We start from the raw sequence: 19,327 nt of genomic DNA on the forward strand, positions 1-19,327 counted from the left end.
CAAAGTACTGGAGTTTCAGCTTTAGCATCATTCCTTCCAAAGAAATCCCAGGGCTGATCTCCTTCAGAATGGACTGGTTGGATCTCCCTGCAGTCCAAGGGACTCTCAAGAGTCTTCTCCAACATCACAGTTCAAAAGCATCAGTTCTTTGGCGCTCAGCTTTCTTCACAGACTGGTTCCAAATAGGAAAAGGAGTACGTCAAGGCTGTATATTGTCACCCTGCTTATTTAACTTATATGCAGAGTACATCATGATAAATGCTGGGCTGGAAGAAGCACAAGCTGGAATCAAGATTGCCGGAGAAATATCAATAAACTCAGATATGCAGATGACACTACCCTTATGGCAGAAAGTGAAGAGGAACTAAAAAGCCTCTTGATGAAGATGAAGCCATACTGCCTGCATTTAAATATCTATTCCATGTACCACTCGGGCTCTGTGCCTGTTTATTTGTAAAATAGAAGAGAATGATAGTTGCTATGGGAATTAGTATTGTAAAACACCCAGTAAACATTACACAAGGGTTTACTAAATAATAGGTAAATTCTGCTGGATTTCTTATCTTTCTGCTATGCTCAGTACTTAAAGGAAAGTAGATATTGTCTTTAGGCCTTCCCCTAGGGGCCAGCTCTATGGAAACAGAAGTGTGTATAGATGTCAAAGTTCCTTCTTACACGGAAGGTTTGGGCCAGACAGATAATACATTTTCACTGAAATGTTACTCGGTTTCCCTGGTGGCTCAGCCATGAAAAATCCACCTGCCAATGTAGCAAACAGTGGGTTTGATACCTGTGTCAGGAAGATCCCCTGGAGAAGGAAATGGCAACACACTCCAGTGTTCTTGCCTGGGAAATCCCATGGACAGAGGAGCCTGGCAGGGTAGCCCATGGGGTTGTAAAAGAGTCGAACATGACTTAGCGACTGAACAAAAAGAAAAAAAATTGTCACTTAGCTGGCCAACCCTCAAATGGTGTTCTTAAGCAAAATCTAAGTGCTTATAAGACTTGCGTATAGCTACATGGAGCTTTTTTTTTTTTTTTTTTTTTTAATTTTGCTGTGGCAAGATCTTAATTCCCTGACCAGGGACTGAACCTGTGCTCCCAGCAGTGGCAGTGTGGAGTCTTAACCACTGGACTGCCAGGGAAGTCCCCCACAGAGCTCTAATAAGGGTGAATAATTCCAACGGTCATACTGAAATAATCAGATGAAGGATGGCAAAACAATCTAATTATTCAGTCTTTATAAGTTGAGAGGGCTGAGCTAGATGACTCCAAATACATATGATCTTTATAGTCATTAAGCTTCTTGATTTAGTCATCCAACTCAGACCTGGAATGTATGAATCGATGCTAATGTGCTTAGATCAAAAAATGGAATGATACAACAGATGAAAATCCTCAGGTGTCTTTTGCCTGATTAAAATTCCAGAGGCTGCCTATCTGGCACATAGAAGCAACCACAAGATTGCAGAGATCTTTGGTTATAGCTTCGTTCCTTTTGTCCACGAGTCATCGTAACCCTTTATTCCCATGTCGAGTAGATCGATGATCTCGGTGCCACACTGCACCTCAGAGGTTACTTTTTCAATGAAGGAATTAGGACAATGCTGTTATCCCTCATGGGCAGGTGACCTGCCCGGGATGTTATCCTCAGCCAGTGTAGACTCAGGGACAACACGATCTGTCTCAGGAAACCAACAATTCCACATGCCGAGGAGTGTCAACAACGGAAGATTAACCTTTGCTTGCTTGTAGGAATGACAGGGGAGCTGAAAGCATTCAGAGTCTGAGGGGTAAATACACTGAAAAGGATAGTTTCTCAGTCTGGGAGAGGGTTTTATATCAATCTGAGAAAAGCATTTGAGTAATTGTAATCGAGCATCCTGGGCTCAAGCTAGACCTCTAGTGGCTATCCACATGATGGATGGGCAGTGAGCACTGATTGGAGAATCAATGCCTTCTGAAGAGGCAGCTGTCGAAGGTTCTCACCCTGGCAATTGTCTGGAAATTGTTTTGGTTAATGAGATTATGCTGCTGAAAAGCAAACAAAACTGAGGCTGTTGAGCTGACCAGGAAACAGTGTTTTCCCTTTGTATTGTAGAGCAGGTGCCTATGGGAGCGGAGAAACACTGGGGTGCCCATCTGACCGTCGTTTACATCAGGCAGTTGCTAATTTTAGGAAGCGTTTGGTTAGTGTTTGGGACCTTATGCTCAGAAATTTCCTTATTTAGCCATTTCCCGCCACTGGGAAGATCCTGTTGTAGTGATATCTCTGTGTTTAGTTTTCCGAGTACTGTTGACCCTTGAACAACTCAGAGGTTACGGGCACCAGATCTTCCATGCAGTCTAAAATTTAACAGTTAACAGCCAGCCCACCATGTATGTGGTTCCCCCGTATCTGCGATTCCACACCTGCAGGATTCAACCAGCCCTGGATCATGGAGTACTGTAGTATTTACTGTTGAAAAAAATCCACATATAAGTGAACCCATGCAGTTCAAACCCCATGTTATTCAAGGGTCAACTGGAGTTGGAATTCTTGACAATAACCCAACAGAACGCTGCTGCTAGTAGTAGCTATTAATCATCTATCATGTGGAAAAAGAAGAAAGGCAATGCTATGTATTGGTTAAAAGCTGGGCCCTGAAATGAAACTCCTGGATTCGATTCTTCATTGTACTGTTTGCAAGCTTTGTGATTTTGAGTAAATTAACCTTCCTGGGCCTCAGTGTTCACGTTTATAAAATGGAAATAGTAAGTGTTCCATCCATGTTAGCTACTGTTGTTAACATTGTTGTTGGTTTTATTAGCTGACCAACGACTCTAGGAAGAATGCAAGGTCTGTCGTACCCATATGTTGGCTCCTTTATGGGCCCTTCTCACATCAAGTATGATGCGTGAGATACATGAACCAAATATCCTAGTGGTCTGAGACATTTCCTGCTTGTGACTTCGATTTTTCTCGCCAATAGCACAGTGAGTACAATGAATACAGGTGATTTCATTCCTTCTCATGGATATTTTCCCCCTAGTTCCTTATCTGGGAAATCAAGGTTTTCTGGCTTGCCATTCTGAAAAGATAAACCTTTATTGATTTTTTTTTCCATTACCACAGGCTGTTAGCTAAGAGATCTTGATCTGTCACAAATGAAGGAATTTGCCCCAACATTCTTGAAATCTCTGACCAGGGCAATACTTAGTCTTAATTAAGGTAGTGCTCTAGAAGAGCAGGGATCCAAGAGTTACGTCCCTGTGTTGAGAAGAAAGGACCGAAGAGAAAAGCCTGGGACTAGACTTTTGCAGAGCAGCTCAGCCGGTTGGGAGTTGGCTTTGTTTAATGGTCAACTCCTCAGAAGATTTTCCTCAGCTGAGTGGGCTTGGTGGGGCACTAGCTTGAGCACGTTGCTTAGCAACGAGATTTTGTGACACCCAGTTCTCAAAGACTCAAGCAACTCACCCCTTGCCTGCCCTCCACCAACCTTCAGCTACCACCTCAAGCCTCCTATTAGACAATCTAGTGCGTGCTGGAGGGAGGGACCAGAGACTGGGGGCGAAGTTTAATCATTGAACTGAGCAGCCCACAAGTATTTAATCTGTAGCACCTAGTTCCCCGGAAGCCTCCAGGCTGGACTGGAAGTGGGCAGCTCTCCAGAGACGTGGGAGTAACACGGCACGGAAACCTCTGCTCACCTCAGGAGAAACCATACTTGGAGAAAATGTTTGCGGTACACTTGATGGCGTTTTACTTCACCAAGCTGAAGGAGGACCAGATCAAGAAGGTAAGCACTCTCAGAGCTGACACCTGGTTCTGTCTTCCCTGATAAACTGGCCCCTACGTGTAAAAAGATTTAAGAGAGCTTATTAGAGTAGGCACAAGGGACACAGGAGTGGTTAAAAAAAAAAAAAAAAACTCACAGAAGGGGACAAAGAGGTAAATCTCCCACCAGCTTACATTGCATAGTGTCCTGAGCCTTCAGTTTCACTCAGAAATTCCTGGCAGACACCAGACGGGAAGGGGATGAGGAGAAAGTCTGTAGAAAGCCTGGAGATGATTGTGTTTGATGTGAGAGATGTTTAGGAGGGAGGGATACAAAGGAGAATCATTTTGTTTTGTTTTTTTAAAGACTTTGAGAACTTTAGAAGTAATTCACGTGATTCTTCACGTGCTTGAAAAGATATAAATGCAAACACCAAAAGGGGTGTGAGATTCCACGTATAGTAATCAAAATATAAATTATTGGTATGTGCTGTTTGCCAGGGGTGTGTGTGCTGTTAATGATGTGCATTATTTTGCCACTTTGCCCAAGAAACCTATCTATGGAACTGATTCCAAGGTGGGCTGATTAAAAGTTGCCAAGGCTGGAGGCCAACAGCATTCTCTCCTGGCAGCCTGGAATGAGGCCAGCCTGCCACTCTAGCCATACCAATGGCAGGGCTCTGGGCACAAGAATCTAGAGACCAGAGGTCCTCCCAGCAGGTCAGTTCAGTTCTGTTGCTCAGTCGTGTCTGACTCTTTGCGACCCCATGAACTGCAGCATGCCAGGCTTCCCAATTCCCGACTTCCATCACCGACTCCTGGAGCTTGCTCAAACTCATGTCCATCAGGTTGGTGATGCCATTCAATCATCTCATCCTCTGTTTTCCTCTTCTCCTTCTGCCAGTAGGTTGGTTTAGCCAAGATTACCCAGGTATTTAAGGTGGAGTAGGGATTAAACCCAAGCTTCTGACTCCTCCTCCAGCATTCTTTCCATTGTGTCATGATGCTTCCTAGCCTTTCAAACTGAAAGGAAGGAAGCATGGCACCTTTGGGCAGCCCTCCTGCACTGGGTGGGATAACCTCCCTCCCTACATTCATTAGGGAGCTGACTTGCTTCTCCGGAAATATTGTAAATCAGTCAGAGTTAAGTTATCTGACTTTTCATTTATCAATTAGATTCATGGAGCCCTCTACTAGCTTAAGGAGGTGGAAAAGTGCTAAACAGCACTGCTTAAGAATTCATTTACTTCTTAATCAAGATGCAAGCTGCATGGTGTCTCTCCAGCCCCCAAGGGGAGCCTTTGCAACCTCTATACCTCCAATTCTAGCAAATGAGTTTCATTTCCTTGGGCCCCGTTGTGGTGGTTAACCTTTAGTCACACCCTGGAATCAGGCTGGACGTGTTTGTCCAGCAGCACAGGTGCGGGCCCAGGAGGCAAGGTACGCAGCCTCCAACAGTCTATTCTCGGTCCTTCTGGGAGGAGGATCGGTGTTTGTCAAGGCCTGGAGGTGACCCCTCTCTCTCTGGGGAGAAAGTTAAGAGTGAGGTGAGCAAGGATATTCAGGAACATTTTCCAGCCACCTGGAGTGAGTGGGCCAGCAGGTGTCTGGCATAGCAAGGTTTTATGAGCTGCCTGGATGAGTCACAGGTTTAGAGAAAGAACAACTCATTCAGCCTCCTCATGGTGACAATACATCTGGTCAAAAGGCACAGGCTCGTTCTCCCTCCTGGTCAAGCAGCCAGTCCCCTCCAGAGTTTCTGTGCTTCCTGCCTTGAGAGTTGTCAAGATCCTGGGCCCTACTTGCCCGCAAGTGTTAGTATTCAAAACCTGGGACGATTTTTGAAACCTGCTTATACCAACATTAAAATGAAAATAAAACAGAAAGGAAGAAGAAAGGGAAAGAGAGAGGGAAGATAAGAAGAGAGAGGAGAAACCACTCTTACAGCTGCTTTTCCAATTCCATGCATTGGCATTATTTGACCTAGGGATAGCATTGAGCTGAGTTTGGTCACTGACCTGTAGATTGTACATTTATAAGAGAGAGGACTGGCTAGGGTTTTCTATGTGTACTTTTTACAGTTTAGTAAGTCAACATTGCAAAAAGTAGAGATGTTACCTTTAGTCCCATCCTTCTCATAAACACTGTCATATTTGCCATGTGGAAGACTTTGTAGTCTTTTTTCACAGTGGATGTTTTTATAGTTATATGGTGCATATTGTTCTGGATCTGTGTCCTTCACTTACTGTTATATCGTAACCATGTATATAGATTTCTCCATAATTATCATTTTAAGACCTTTCTAATATTCTGTTCAGGCTTTCCTGGTGGCTCAATGGTAAAGAATCCACCTGCCACGATTAAAAAATAAATAAAATTTTAAAAAGAGAATCCATCTCCCAATGCAGGAGATGTGGGTTCAATTCTGGGTCAGAAAGATCCCCTGGAGAAGGATATGGCAACCCACTCCAATATTCTTGCCCAGAAAATTCCTTGGATAGAGGAGCCATTGGGCTACAGTTCATGGGGTTGCAAAAGAGTCTTAGTGACTAAATAATAACAATATTCAATCAAGTTGGATATGCCATAATTTAAACTTCCCCATCTTTTTGGACATTCAGCTACTTTCACAAACACTTTTTGCCAATTAAAGTATTTCTATGTTAAACACAGGCATGCATTTAATTTTCTCCATATTTGGGATTGTTTCCTAAGGGTAGGTTTCCAGAAGTGAAATCACTGGGTCCAAGAGTTGAACCATTTTATGACTCTAGCTTCATAATATGGGACCTTTGGACTAAGTGATCTGTAAAGTCCCTTCCAGCTCCCACATTCTGTAATTCAGCAGCTTTGAGCTTACATTTTTGAATTTGCTCTTTGTATGTTAAATGTGCTACTTGTTGGTTCTTTTGTTTAGAAAATATCTCATGTCGTATGATTTGTGAGTCACTCCAAGAGTAGGCTTGGAGTGACTCACAAGTGAGTGACTCACTTGAGTAGGCCCTCAGGTACCTTCTTTGGTGCCTGCAATGTGTGTTGCTGGTTATACAGTCCTCAAATCACCTGTTTGGGTTTAAAATATAGCATTGTTGTCCCAACATAGGTTTCATTCTTCTTTTCTAGCTACTTTACCAGGTGTTGTGGAAAATAAAAAATATATATACAAAACAAGAAAGCCATACCAGTTGACATTTTTTTGGACATAACTTTAACTTATTGAAACAGCAGGAGTAGTAACCCCAAGTCCTGAATGACTCTTTTAAACATCAGCTGGCAAATGACTCCAAAGGGTCTCAAAACCATTCCTTACTTACAAAGGATGATGCTATGGGAATGCCTAGAGAAGCTCATTATACTCTGGGGATGGGAAGAAATGAGCAGTAGGTTCAGGGCCACTGTCTGAAGGGCCTTGGGGTGGTAAAAGAGCAAGTTTAGTTCCTGAGGGGCACATCTCACCCTTCTCTGAGCCCCAATTACTTGGGTCATGTCCTTTCTGTCGGCTGTCTCCTTGTCTGTTGCTGTGCCAACCAATTAGTCATAAACAGACTCCGAGCGAACAGAAAGCCCTTAATGAAGCATGACCTGGTTCCATCCTATCTCCTCAAATATGCTGACAGCCCAATTGTCCTCTTTTGTTAATGGCTCTCTGATGGTCTTCTGGCCTCTTTCTGGCCCCCAGGCTCCCAAAAGCCATGGACCACTTCACTGGCTTAGGACTCCATATTGGCTCTGGACTGAACTGAGATGCCTGCCCTCTAAGCTTGGCTGAAGGCTGGGTACCTGTCTTATGATAAAGGTCATGTGACCCCTGGCTTTGGTATAATTTGTCTGTTGGATTCGTGGGTCCTGCACAAAGCTGTGAAGCAAAAGCAGGCCATTGGAGTGAGGAACATGGAGGAATTACAGTCCCAGTGCTGCCCCTGACATACAGCTCTCCTAATGGCTCTGAGCCTTGGAGTCCCCATCTCTCAATTAGGAGCCATCATTTTGGCCTTACCTGGCTGCCTCAAGGGGCTTCCCTGGTGGCTCAGACAATAAAGAATCTGCCCACAATGCAAGAGACTCAACTGGATATCTTGGAGATTAGATGAGGTATCACACACAAAAGTATTTTTCAGACTGCAACCAATGTTCTTAGCCTTAGGGAAAAGTGTGGGGAAGCAATTCCTTCAGGAATGTGCCCAGATCAAGCCTTCCTGTGACCTGGATGAATAGCGAGGCTGTTCATTATACAAAGCAGGGTGGCACTACAAGGCGCCTGTCCCACTGTCCCTTCTGATTCTCCAACCCAGCGAACCCTGGGAGTCCAAGCCATACCACCGAGTGACTCGTGTTAGCATGGGGAGGCAGGTAGTAAGATGTGACTCCTACCTTAAAATGGACTGTGTACAGCAAGAATAATTTTTATATCTTTCCTCCATTGGGGCGTTTGTCCTTTGTCACAATTTTCTGATTATGTGAGTGACATCCACTAATTTCTAATAGCAATTTGAGCTGGCTTTAAAAATTAAATTTCATCTTAGTTAGAACAACCTCAGTTAAAAAGGAAATTTAAAGCACTGGACTTCAGAGATTGTGACTTCCCTGGTGGCTCAGAGGGTAAAGCGTCTGCCTACAATGCGTGAGACCTGGGTTCGACCCCTGGGATGGGATGATACCCTGGAGAAGGAAATGGCAACCCATTCCAGTATTCTTGCCTGGAAAATCCCATGGACGGACAAACCTGGTAGGCTACAATCCATGGGGTCGCAAAGAGTCAGACACGACTGAGCAACTTCACTTTCAGAGATTGTACTTGGAAACTGAATTTGGCTTTGAGCTTCCTAGCAGCCCATAAACAAGGGGAGACATGTAAATAGCTATTATTATCACTGCATAAAAGAAAGCTTCCCTGTTTTGGAATGTAAGATTCACTCTATAAGCTAGTCTCTTCCAGTGGAGAGCCAATGGGAAAATGGTGAGGACCTTGAACTAGGAATTAGAAACCGAGTCCTTCTTGTTTTTGCCCCTCTATTGTCCCATCAGAAAAGTGGGGGAACCATTTTTTCCTCAGGGCTTGTCCTTCAGAGGAAGAAGTCCCTACCCCTCACCCCTCAGTTTTCCATTCAATTCTGTTCTTCTAAGCTCAGCGAGGGGTCAGGCAAGGGACCTTTGGAGATCCATATCAAGAAGCTGTCCCAGGGACTTCCCTGGTGGTCCAGTGGTTGAGAGTCTGCCTGCTGATGCGGGGGACATGGGTTCAATTCCTGCTTCGGGGGGATCCCACATGCTGTGTGGCAGCTGAGCCCATGAGCAACAGCTACTCAGCCTAGAGCCTGTGCTCCTCGGGAGAAGCCATCACAGTGAAAAACCTGCACGCCACAGCTGGAGAGTGACCCCTGCTCTCCGCAACTGGAGAAAGCCCGTACACAGCAACGAAGACCTGGCAGAGCCAAAAGTAAATAAATAAATCTTAAAAAGAAAAAAAAAAGAAGAAGAAGAAGCTTTCCTAAGTCAGGAATGCAGCTTTCTGCCTGGAGTGGGAATTAATAGCCTTGAATGGAGGGCAGGTGCCCCCAGCAGCCAACCCTGATCACTCTGCACTCTGTTCCAGGTGGACAGGTTCCTGTACCACATGCGCCTCTCCGATGAGACCCTTTTGGACATCATGGCTCGGTTCCAGGCGGAAATGCAGAAGGGCCTAGGGAAGGACACCAACCCCACAGCCTCGGTGAAGATGCTGCCCACCTTCGTCAGGGCCATTCCAGATGGCTCGGGTGAGTGAGGCTGGGGGCGGCCAGGGACACTGCTCCTCCTGGCTCCCTTTTGGCTGATGGGTACCTGAAGTTGTCTCCTGTTTCCTGGCTTACCTCTCCAAGCCCTCTCTCCACATTCCCCCATCCCACCTTCCCGACTCCAGTAATGTTCCGTATCAAAAGTTTGGAGCCAAAGTTCCGATACATCTTGCTTTCTCCCTGCCTGCCTTGGCCCTACACATTCTGTTCCCTCTCCTGCTAGAGCATCCCAACACTCTTCCCCTTATGAACACCAACCTGGCCTTCCCACCTGAGTGTAGAGATCACTGACCACCTGGGAAGCAACCCATGCTGGGTTAGGCGCTTGTCACCCTGCTGTGTATGCGAGTCTCGCCACGGGGCCAATGCGACCTGAGGGCAGAGTCTGCATCTTCTTCAAACAGTGCTTTGGCGCTGCATAGTCCTGGATGCAGACTAGGCCTGAAATGTTTGCAGAACGGATAGTAAATGGCATTTCACTCCTAAGTACCTAGGTTCTGGGCTACAGATAGCAAGTAGTGGAAGACAGAATAGTGGAAAAAATACTAAATGGTAATTGAAGAAACCTGAGTTCTAGGCCCAGATCTGTCATTGATCACTGACCTTTGGCAAAATGTTTAGCTTTGATTTTTCTATCTGTAAAATGTGTTCTCTCTTGGTGCTATAATAAGTTAGCACACACTTAGTAGCTCTAAACAACACACATTTATTCTCTTGCAGCCCCAGAGGTCAGAAGTCTGAGATGGGTCTATAATCAAGGGCTATCATCAAGATGTGGCTGAGCTGCATTCCTTGCGGAGGCTTTAGGGAAGAGTCTCTCTGTTTCCTTGCATTTCCCAGCTTTTCCTATGTTCACTGGCTCATGCGCTTCCCATCTTCAAGCCCCAATGTAGCATCTTCAGATCTCTGACTCTGACCCTTCTGCCTTCCTCTTGCATACTTTAAAACCCTGTGATTACTTTAGGCCAACTGATGAACAATTTTGATTCTATCAGCAACCTTCGTTCCTTCTTGTCACAGAACCTAATATATTCATAGGACCCATGATCAGGATGTAAACATCTTGTGGGAACTATTATTTTGCCATCAAACTGCTCTACTCTCAGCCTCTGGGTAAAGCCATAGGAAGGAAAGAAATTGGTACCTACTACACACCTCCTGTGGTCATGCAGTGCTAGGGACTCGCTGTCTCATACAATCCCCATAAGAACCCCATGGTGGAGCTCTTATCCCCAACTCAGATGAGAGCAATGAGGGCCAAGGGGCTACCCCCAATGTCAGAGTCCCAGTGCTCCAACCAAGCTCCAGCAGGGGCTTTGGGGCTTTCGAGGGAGCAAGGACTAAAGTTTAGGGAGCTCTCGGGGATGTTTGATTGGATTAGCAGGGCTCTGGGCCCCTCTGGGAGAACACATAGGCCAAAGTTGCTTGACTCTGCCATGTGAGAGGCTCCTGGGAACTGTGATGGGAAAGACCCATTCCCTCGCTGGTGGGGGTTGTGCGGCATGGGCACTGTACCATGTGGAGAAACACAAGCTCTGAAGAGAGACAGTCCTGCTTTGAAATCTCTGCTGAGTTCTGACACTGCTCTTTGAGAATGCTGAGAAGACTGGGGTCCTTGATGGGTCCTCTGGGGCCATTCAGAGAAGCACCTGGTCATAAGGTATGTGTGTGTTGGGAGCACCAGCTCAGAGTCCTCCTGGCTTCCAGTGCTTTGGCTCTTCTTGTGGAGGTGTGTCCCCAGAAGCAAGGGAAAGTGGCCTTCAATGGTCTGGAGGCTGCTGGCTGCTTCAGGAAGGTTTGGAAGTGAAACTGACCAAGTTTTAGAAATTACCTCCTCATCAGGCCAGGAGATGCCACCTCCTGTCTTCATGGTCTCCTCTCACTAACACAATCGGTCTCACCAGGGATTCTGCAGCAGTGAGGTCCCTGGGCCCAGAGTCCTTGTGGAGCCATATGCCTTTGTAAAGTCCCAGAACCACTGTACCCCTGTTCTCATTAGTAAAAGAGATGTGGCCAGTTTGTCCACCAACTTGTAGGTTTGGTAGCATCAGATGAGGTCATGTACAAGGAATGCTCGAAACTCTCCAAGATGTCCCAAGTGCTATGGAGCTCCTGTGAGCTCCTGGTCTGATTTTAGGATTATTTCCTAATCTCTTGGGGCCTCCATTTCTGAAATGTGTGCAGTTTCCAGAAGAAATCCTTCAGAGCTGGCCCACTCTCTAGTTTCCCCTCCTCCATCTGCACCTGCCTGAGGCGGGTAAGCTGATAGAGCCTTAGTTACCTCCCAGCTGTCAGTCGGGGAGCTGCACTTGACTGTTCTTACAAGAGCCTTAAAAGCATGGTTGTGATTTGTGCCTTCTTCTCCACCAGTCACAAGGGAAGGGGGGCAGGAAGTGCCCATCTTGTGATTTGAATGTGTCAGTGATTCCTTAGGCCCCTCTCCAGTGGCCTCTCTTCTTGACCTCTGCCTCCAGGCTGCCTGGAGGCTAAGCCTTGTGGGTGAGACCAGCAGCCTCTGTGTTATCAGCTGAGGGCCCCAGACGTCTGCACTGGGGCAAAGGTTCCACACTCGCCTGAGCTCCTGGGGGACGTCCCTGGCGGCTCAGACGGTAAAGTGTCTGCCTACAACGCGGGAGACCTGGGTTCGATCCCTGGGTTAGGAAGATCCCTTGGAGAAGGAAATGGTAGCCCACTCCTGTACTCTTGCCTGGAAAATCCCATGGATGGAGGAGCCAGGTAGGCTACAGTCCATGGGGTTGCAAAGAGTCAGACACAACTGAGCGACTTCACTTTCACTTCAATGGGATAATTCCTAAATATACAGTTTCCCAGGCTTCTCCCCTTGGAGATCGTGAATCTCCAGAAATCTACTTGTTCAGTCCCTGTGCACCTTTGGGAGATGCTGCACTAGAGGGTGGAGAAGGAAGAGGGGCACAAGCCAGACATAGCACAAGCCAGGGCAGGAAAGCCCAATGTCTATGGTTTCAGCGTACCATGCGGCCACCTTGGCTACCAGCTGATCTCTGGTGTGCAGGACACTTCCATTTCTGTTTTTACTAGCAATTTCCCTCTGTGTTTTATTTCACATTTTACAAGGAATGAATCCGAATGGCCAGCTGGTCCCTTAGATTCAGGCAGCTGTGTCTAGGGTCACATGGTACCAAAAAAAGGCCATTTGGGTGACCAGATTGGTGTGCATGGAGTTTCATTTATACATGCCTTGGGTATATGTCATGAAGTATGCCTGGTCATGTGCAGCCAGTTTTCCAGCACAGTTAATTTTGTACAAAGACTTGTTGGTTCAAGGGTCTGCACACATGAGCTCTCATCCCGTATCTGTGGCTGATGCTAAAGACACTGGCAGGGTCCTAGGCAGGAATTCTGGCTGGCTGGATGCTGATGACTGAGTTGAAGTCATCAGGGTGGGCCACCCACCCCAACATGTGTGTCATTTCTACCATCTTATTAATAGCATCTGTCTTATACTGGGCTAGGTCATGTTACATTTTCTCCTCTTGGAATGACTCTGGCCCAAAATATTAAGCATCCTTGGCTCCTTAAGGGCCAGGATTAGGTGTTTGTCTCCCTTCCCTCCTAGAGTATTTTCTCTCTGTCCGTGAGACTGAGGCTTGTATGAAGCTGGTTTCTCTTCCCTGAAATCCTCCTGTCTTTTCTGCCTTATTTGCGTTTTGTGGAGTATCAACTCTCCCTTCCTGGTTGTGGTGGTTGTGGTGTGCCAGAATAAGCTCCATCCTCGAGGCTCGTTTCTTTCTTTCTTTTTTAATTTTTGGTTGTGCTGGGTCTTTTTGCTGCCTGCAGGCTTTCTCTAGTTACGGTGTGCGGGCTTCTCATTGCAGCAGTTTCCCTTGATGCGGAGCACAGGCTCTATATGCATGGGCTTCGGTAGTTACAGTGCGTGGGCTCAGTAGTTGTGGTGCGTGGTCTTAGTTGCTCTGCAGCATGTGGAATCTTCCCAGACCAGGGATTGAACCCGTGTCCCTTGCATCAGCAGGCGGATTCTTATCCACTGTACCACCAGAGAAGTCTCTCAAGGCACATTTCTATTACCGCCTGCCAAAAGTGCATTCACATTTCCCCTCTCCCAGTGAACACATTTATTCCCAGTGGGCACGGCTGAGGCGCCAGAGGCAGGCAGACTTGGGTCACACCCCAACTTTGCCCTTCACTGGGAGGGTGCAAATCAACAGTCACACTTCTAGAGTCTTGGCACACAGGCATACCTGGCTTGTGGGGGTGTGAGAGTTCATGTTTATCACAGTCCAACTTCTAATGCAGAGCTTGTGTATAGCAGACTCTCAGTAAATGATAACTTTTGGGGGTTTATATTTTTCATAGAAAATGGGGAATTTCTCTCCCTGGATCTTGGAGGATCCAAGTTTCGAGTCTTGAAGGTACAAGTCTCTGAAGAGGGGAAACGAAATGTCCAGATGGAGAGTCAGTTTTACCCAACACCCAATGAAATCATCCGAGGGAATGGCACAGAGGTACCAAGGCCGGGGGCTCTGTGAAGGTGGTCCTTGGTACCAAGTTTCTGGATGACCTTAGCCCTGTGTGCTATGCTTTCTCTTCCCTGCAGCTGTTTGAATACGTAGCTGACTGTCTGGCAGATTTCATGAAGACCAAAGAACTGATGCAGAAGAAATTACCTCTTGGCCTAACCTTTTCCTTTCCCTGCAAACAGACTAAATTAGAAGAGGTAAGACTGGTGCAAGGGACGGAATAAGCTGTGTAGGATTTGGGTTTGGGGCTGGAGAATGTGGCATGTGCGGGGGTCAGGCTGGGAACAGGAAAGATCAGCAGGAGTTTTCTTGTTTGTTTTTTCTTTGTTTTTTAAACAGTGAGGCAGAGAATATGGTACCACGGCTGCCTTGAGTTTACATTTACCCTGGGCGCAGCACAAGGAATGAAATGGTTTCACCACCAAGCTCAGTGGTTCTCAGACCTTGGTTTAGTCAGAACCCCTGGAGGGCTTGTTAAACACAGATTGCTGGGCCCCATGCAGGAGTTTCTTAACCAATGGAGCCTTAGATTTGTATTTTTAATATTCACTGGGTGGTATGGATGTTGTTGGTCTGGCGACCACACTCGGAAGCACTGACACAGTTAACTAGAATAAGAAGGGGAAGGCTGGGGGAGTCTCCCTCTACAGTGAACCCTTAGGAGGAGGGCTGAGGTGGGGTCCCTGGAGTGACAGTGTTACTGAGCAGACCTGGTGTCTGGGATGTACTCTTAGCTGTGCAACTAGCCAGCTGGGCACTCGGGTAATCCACCTCTCTATGCCTCAGATTATCAGTTTGTAAATGGGGAGAAGGTAAACCTGATCTTACGTGAATCTGTGAAAATAAATAAGAGGCCATATAACAGGACAGGGAGCTTTCTGGGGCCAGGAGGCTATTGTCTTGAGTCAGGTCTCCTGCCTGGGGTGATGGTCCCTGAACTCTTGCTGCCCAGACAGGTCATGGCACCCAGCTCACAGCCAATCCATGGACCCACCTTGACTTGGGATGTGTTTGATGTTGTTGCCTTGAGACGTTTATTGATTGTGGGATAGTGGAAAGGGAGTGGGTTTTCACATTTAATAGACCTGACTTTGAATCATGGCTCAGGACCTGTTGGGTCCCCTGGGCAAGTTACTTAACTTCTTGGGTCCCTTGTTTTCTTATCTGTAAAACAGGGATACTGTCTACTCGCTGGGCTGAGGTGAAGCTTAGACAAAGCTTCTGTAACGTGCTGAGCACTGCGCCTGGTGCATCAATGGTAGCTTCAGTTTTAATGAATGTCCCCATACAACTTGTCTCTTCATGCTTTTGTACCTTGTCCCTCAACTGAACAGATATTTCTGGAGGGCAGGCACTATTTTATATTGTTCTTCCTGTCCATTTCTAGGGTTTCAAGCGCAGTGTCTTATATTTAATAAGACTTGATAACTATCTGACAATTGAAAGGTGTAATCAATCTTTTACTGGGTTCCATTGAATGGGAATTTACCATTATCTATCTATACATGATATGGGCTAAGGTTTACTGATTAGTTATTTTCTAAAGAAAGAATTGGTGGGGGGTGGAAATAGTGTAAAGGTTTCAGGAAAGTTAGAAGAGGCCAGGTGGAGCTTTGCTTGTCTTTGCAAGTTTAAAGGACAGAGTTCCCCCAAGTCAGTAGGGGCAGTGGGGGGAGTCAGGAAATCAGGCCTCAATTCTCCAGATAGTTAAACACCTCTTATTTGAGCTTAGGAACAGAGACCTTAAGAAGAAGGAAGATTATGATAATGATGATAGACTATACCTCAGATTTTTACACTTGTACTATGTTGAACCCTCCGTGTGTATAACCTCATTAAAATCCCAAAGCAATCGTATGAGGCAGATAAAATTATTTCAATTTTATATTTGAAGAAACTGCAGTTCAGAGAGGTTAAGAGACTTATCCAAGGCCACACAGCCAAGAATTGCTCAGCCCAAGCTCACAAACTCTCTGACCACACTGATTTTCCAAAAACACAGAGCTCTAGAATGTTGTTTAAAATGCCACCAGGCGACTCCCTGGTGATCCAGTGGTTTATTTTCTCTGCTCCCAGTGTAGGGGGGTGCAGGCTTGATCAGTGGTCAGAGAACTAAGATTTTTACATGCTGTGCAGCATGCCACACACCCCCCGCCCAGAAGTAAGTAAATACAGTTGTTTTTAAAAAAATACCAACAGGTGCCTGAAAGCATTTTGACCCATTTTGTGTTGCATCCCAAGGAGAGTTTTCGGATGACATTTAAACTAGGAAAGGGTGGCTTGATTATATCAAGTAAAGGTGCAAATGTTTCTCTTCCAAGTCTAGTTGAATTACTTGCATTTTATAAAATTTCCTCCCAGGTTGCCTTTCAGAGAAGTCTAAAGCAGAAAAGTTTCAGTCATAAGTAAATGCATTAGTAATAACAACCAAGAGTGGGCATAGCTGTTTAACCACGATTCTGCTGCATGTAAATTTGTGACATGAAAATAAGGGGTTTGGAGAAGGTGCAGTCTGATCAACCATGTAGGTACAGAAGGAGGTGGGAAAGGGAAGACTTCATGAGGGGGTGTGACTGAGGAGGATTCTTTGTGACACTAAAAAACGATTAAAGAAGATCAGGGCATTGGACTTAAAGGACAAGGTCATTTTGTTGTTGTTTTGTTTGTTTAAATGAGGAAACAGAAAAGTCTTAATCAAAGAAAAATTTCTGTGTGTGTATGTGTGTTTCTGATGATAAAATGGCAATATTTCTTAAAGGTAGGGGGGGAAAGAGAGAGAAAAGAAGGTCGGAATTGAAAACTTTAAAGAAGAAAATAGAAATCTCCTCTAATCCCAACCTTCAGAGATAGCCACTACTAGAATTATTGGGTTTTCCTTGCAGTCATGAAAGTGTTAGTCACTCCGTCGTGTCTGACTCTTTGGGATCCCATGGACTATAGCCTGTTAGCCTCCTCTGTCCATGGAAATATCCAGGCAAGAATACTGGAGTGGGTAACCATTCCCGTCTCCAGGGGATCTTCCTCAACCAGAGACTGAGCCTGGGCTTCCTGAATTGCAGGCAGATTCTTTTCTGTCTGAGCCCCTTGCAATTGTATCTATATTGAATACTGGTGCTATGCTGTATGTACAGCTTTTTTTTCCCACTTAACACTATGTCACATGCATTTACTCCCCACTCCGCCATATATCTCCCCTTAACAGGTCCCACATTGTCCCTGGCATCCTTTTTGAGGGGATACCACCAAACAATCTCTCACTCCTCTGTCCAGCGGGGCAGGAGTTACCATAGCCCAAGAGGGCAGAAGTTAGGGGGAGCTACCACTAGGTAGCGCTGTGGTGCAGGGAAAAAAACCTGATCTCTGAAGTGGGGGTGGGGGGTTAGAGGGGTGTGGGGGAGGGGGTTAGTTTCAGAAACCTGCATACCAATTGGGCTGTCTCCTTCACTGACTACGAGACTTGGAGCATCTTCCTTCTTTTCTGAAGCTTGTCTGCTTTATTCATAAGCTGAGGGGGTGGGGCTAGTCAGGGAGTTTGTAAGTTTGGGCTCAACTCCTCTCCACTAGGTAACCTTGGGCATTTTTTAATCTGCAAGTTCTCCTTCAGTCTGAAAAATCCTGTGATTATTTGCTATGTTAGACATGAAACTCTTTGAGAAATACCACTTGTAAGCAGATAATTGATAATGCATATTGAGATCCATTTTACCAAGTTGGAATTAAGTCCCCAGAAGAGTCTTACAAAGTAACACGTTGGTTCTGTTTGTGGACCTGGCAAACTAGACATTCTGCACACATCATGTGTCTGCCACATTCTGGGCACTTCCATCAGAACACTCCTGTGGCAGGGAGGTGATGTTTCCATTTCCAGATGAGTAAACTGAGGCTCAGGGAGGTTAAATGATTTGAACAGTGTATTGTGACCCCAAGCATTCTGACTCTGCAGCCATTGTTCTTTCTGCCCCTGTGTATAATATTTTAAACTGCTCAGATGAGAGTAATACACATGTCAAAATTATTAGAAAAGGCCTCTAAGGAAATAAAAGAATTGGTGTGACTCAACTTAAAGAGAAGGCTACAGAGGACCCACTGTAGTAAGCATGAAATTTCTGCAGCTCATTTTCAGAACTGCGTGCCTTCTTTATTTTGTCTGGATCTAATATCTTCCCCCAGGGTATCCTGCTTTCATGGACGAAGAAGTTTAAGGCGAGGGGAGTTCAGGGCACAGACGTAGTGAGCTCTCTGACCAATGCTATGAAAAGACACCAGGTAAGGAACCCATCTGAGTGTGGGGAGCTCCCCTAGTTCTGGCCCTTATCTCTTGTGGGGGTGGGGAAAGGTTGTCTTCTGCCGTGTCTGCCCTCGAAGGAGAATCAGAGAGGGACTTGATCTTAAGAAAGTTCTCACTGTAGCACAGATGTGGCCAATTTGGATAAACCCTCCTGTGGGCCTGGTATGTGGCAATTACTGTTGAAGGGTGACCCAATACTTCCCTGGGACCTCCCCAGCTGCCATAGCCTCTTCAGGGGGTCTTGGTTAGACTTGATGCTGTGTGATGCTCCAGCCCTCACCTTTCCTCTCTGAGGCATGAAAGGTCATTTTCTTTCCTGTCTGGTTCTATGTCCCATTTTCCGCACCCTACTCACTGAATATCTCTATTTGTTGGATACATTTTACAATAATTTAAAGAACTATTAAAGCAAGCCATGCTCCTGGCTGAGCTGAGTACACAAATTAACCCAGGTGACTCGTTACACTGACAATGTGAGAAATATTTTGAAGTATACCCTTCCAGTCTTTTTTCTCTTTAAAGTTGCTATCATAGTCTTTTGTATACTTTTTCTCTTATTGTTTTCATTTTGCTTTAAAATGCTCTCCCAAACATTGTGGAACCGTGGTGCAATAACCCTAGTTGACTTGATAGAACAGGAAACCCCTGGTGCTGCTCACGGAGAGGACTTGGCTGCGGCTGGTTAAAATGTCCCTGTGGGCGAGGACTTTGGTGTTTTCTCCTGGAGGCACCATTCCTCCTAGGATAAACATGATTCCTCAGCGTTCTTCAAGCACTGGCTGGAGTCCTGGAGATCTGTCCCTCATGTTTTCATTGCTCAGAGGCCTTCACCCATGAAACAGGAGCATGGGTTTCATTCACTCTTCAGTCTCAATTGCTCTTTTTCTCCCCTGAACCTTAAACCTCGACAAAGTCCTTCTTTCTTTTTTTTAACAATTTAAATTTTTTCTAGAAGATTATATAACTTAATTTCAATATACGGTCATTA

At 45.7% G+C, this 19,327-nt stretch overlaps 1 protein-coding gene across 3 annotated transcripts in view; it reads left to right on the forward strand.

The window, feature by feature from the left end:
• The first annotated feature begins 3,707 nt into the window (after positions 1-3,707).
• Positions 3,708-19,327, forward strand: part of HKDC1 (hexokinase domain containing 1) — a 39,620-nt gene continuing 24,000 nt past the window's right edge. Inside the window, exons 1-5 of one of the 3 annotated variants that reach the window (XM_027530697.1) lie at positions 3,717-3,779; positions 9,351-9,513; positions 13,888-14,036; positions 14,129-14,248; positions 18,222-18,317. In XM_027530697.1, coding sequence (XP_027386498.1) covers positions 3,717-3,779; positions 9,351-9,513; positions 13,888-14,036; positions 14,129-14,248; positions 18,222-18,317 — 591 coding nt within the window. Of the gene's footprint in view, positions 3,780-9,350; positions 9,514-12,231; positions 12,268-13,887; positions 14,037-14,128; positions 14,249-18,221; positions 18,318-19,327 lie in introns of those variants that run through there. The other 2 variants (XM_027530699.1, XM_027530698.1) reach the window with 2 other exon arrangements.

The sequence above is a fragment of the Bos indicus x Bos taurus genome, chromosome 28 (assembly GCF_003369695.1).
Source record: "Bos indicus x Bos taurus breed Angus x Brahman F1 hybrid chromosome 28, Bos_hybrid_MaternalHap_v2.0, whole genome shotgun sequence".
Classification (NCBI taxonomy): Eukaryota; Metazoa; Chordata; class Mammalia; order Artiodactyla; family Bovidae; genus Bos; species Bos indicus x Bos taurus.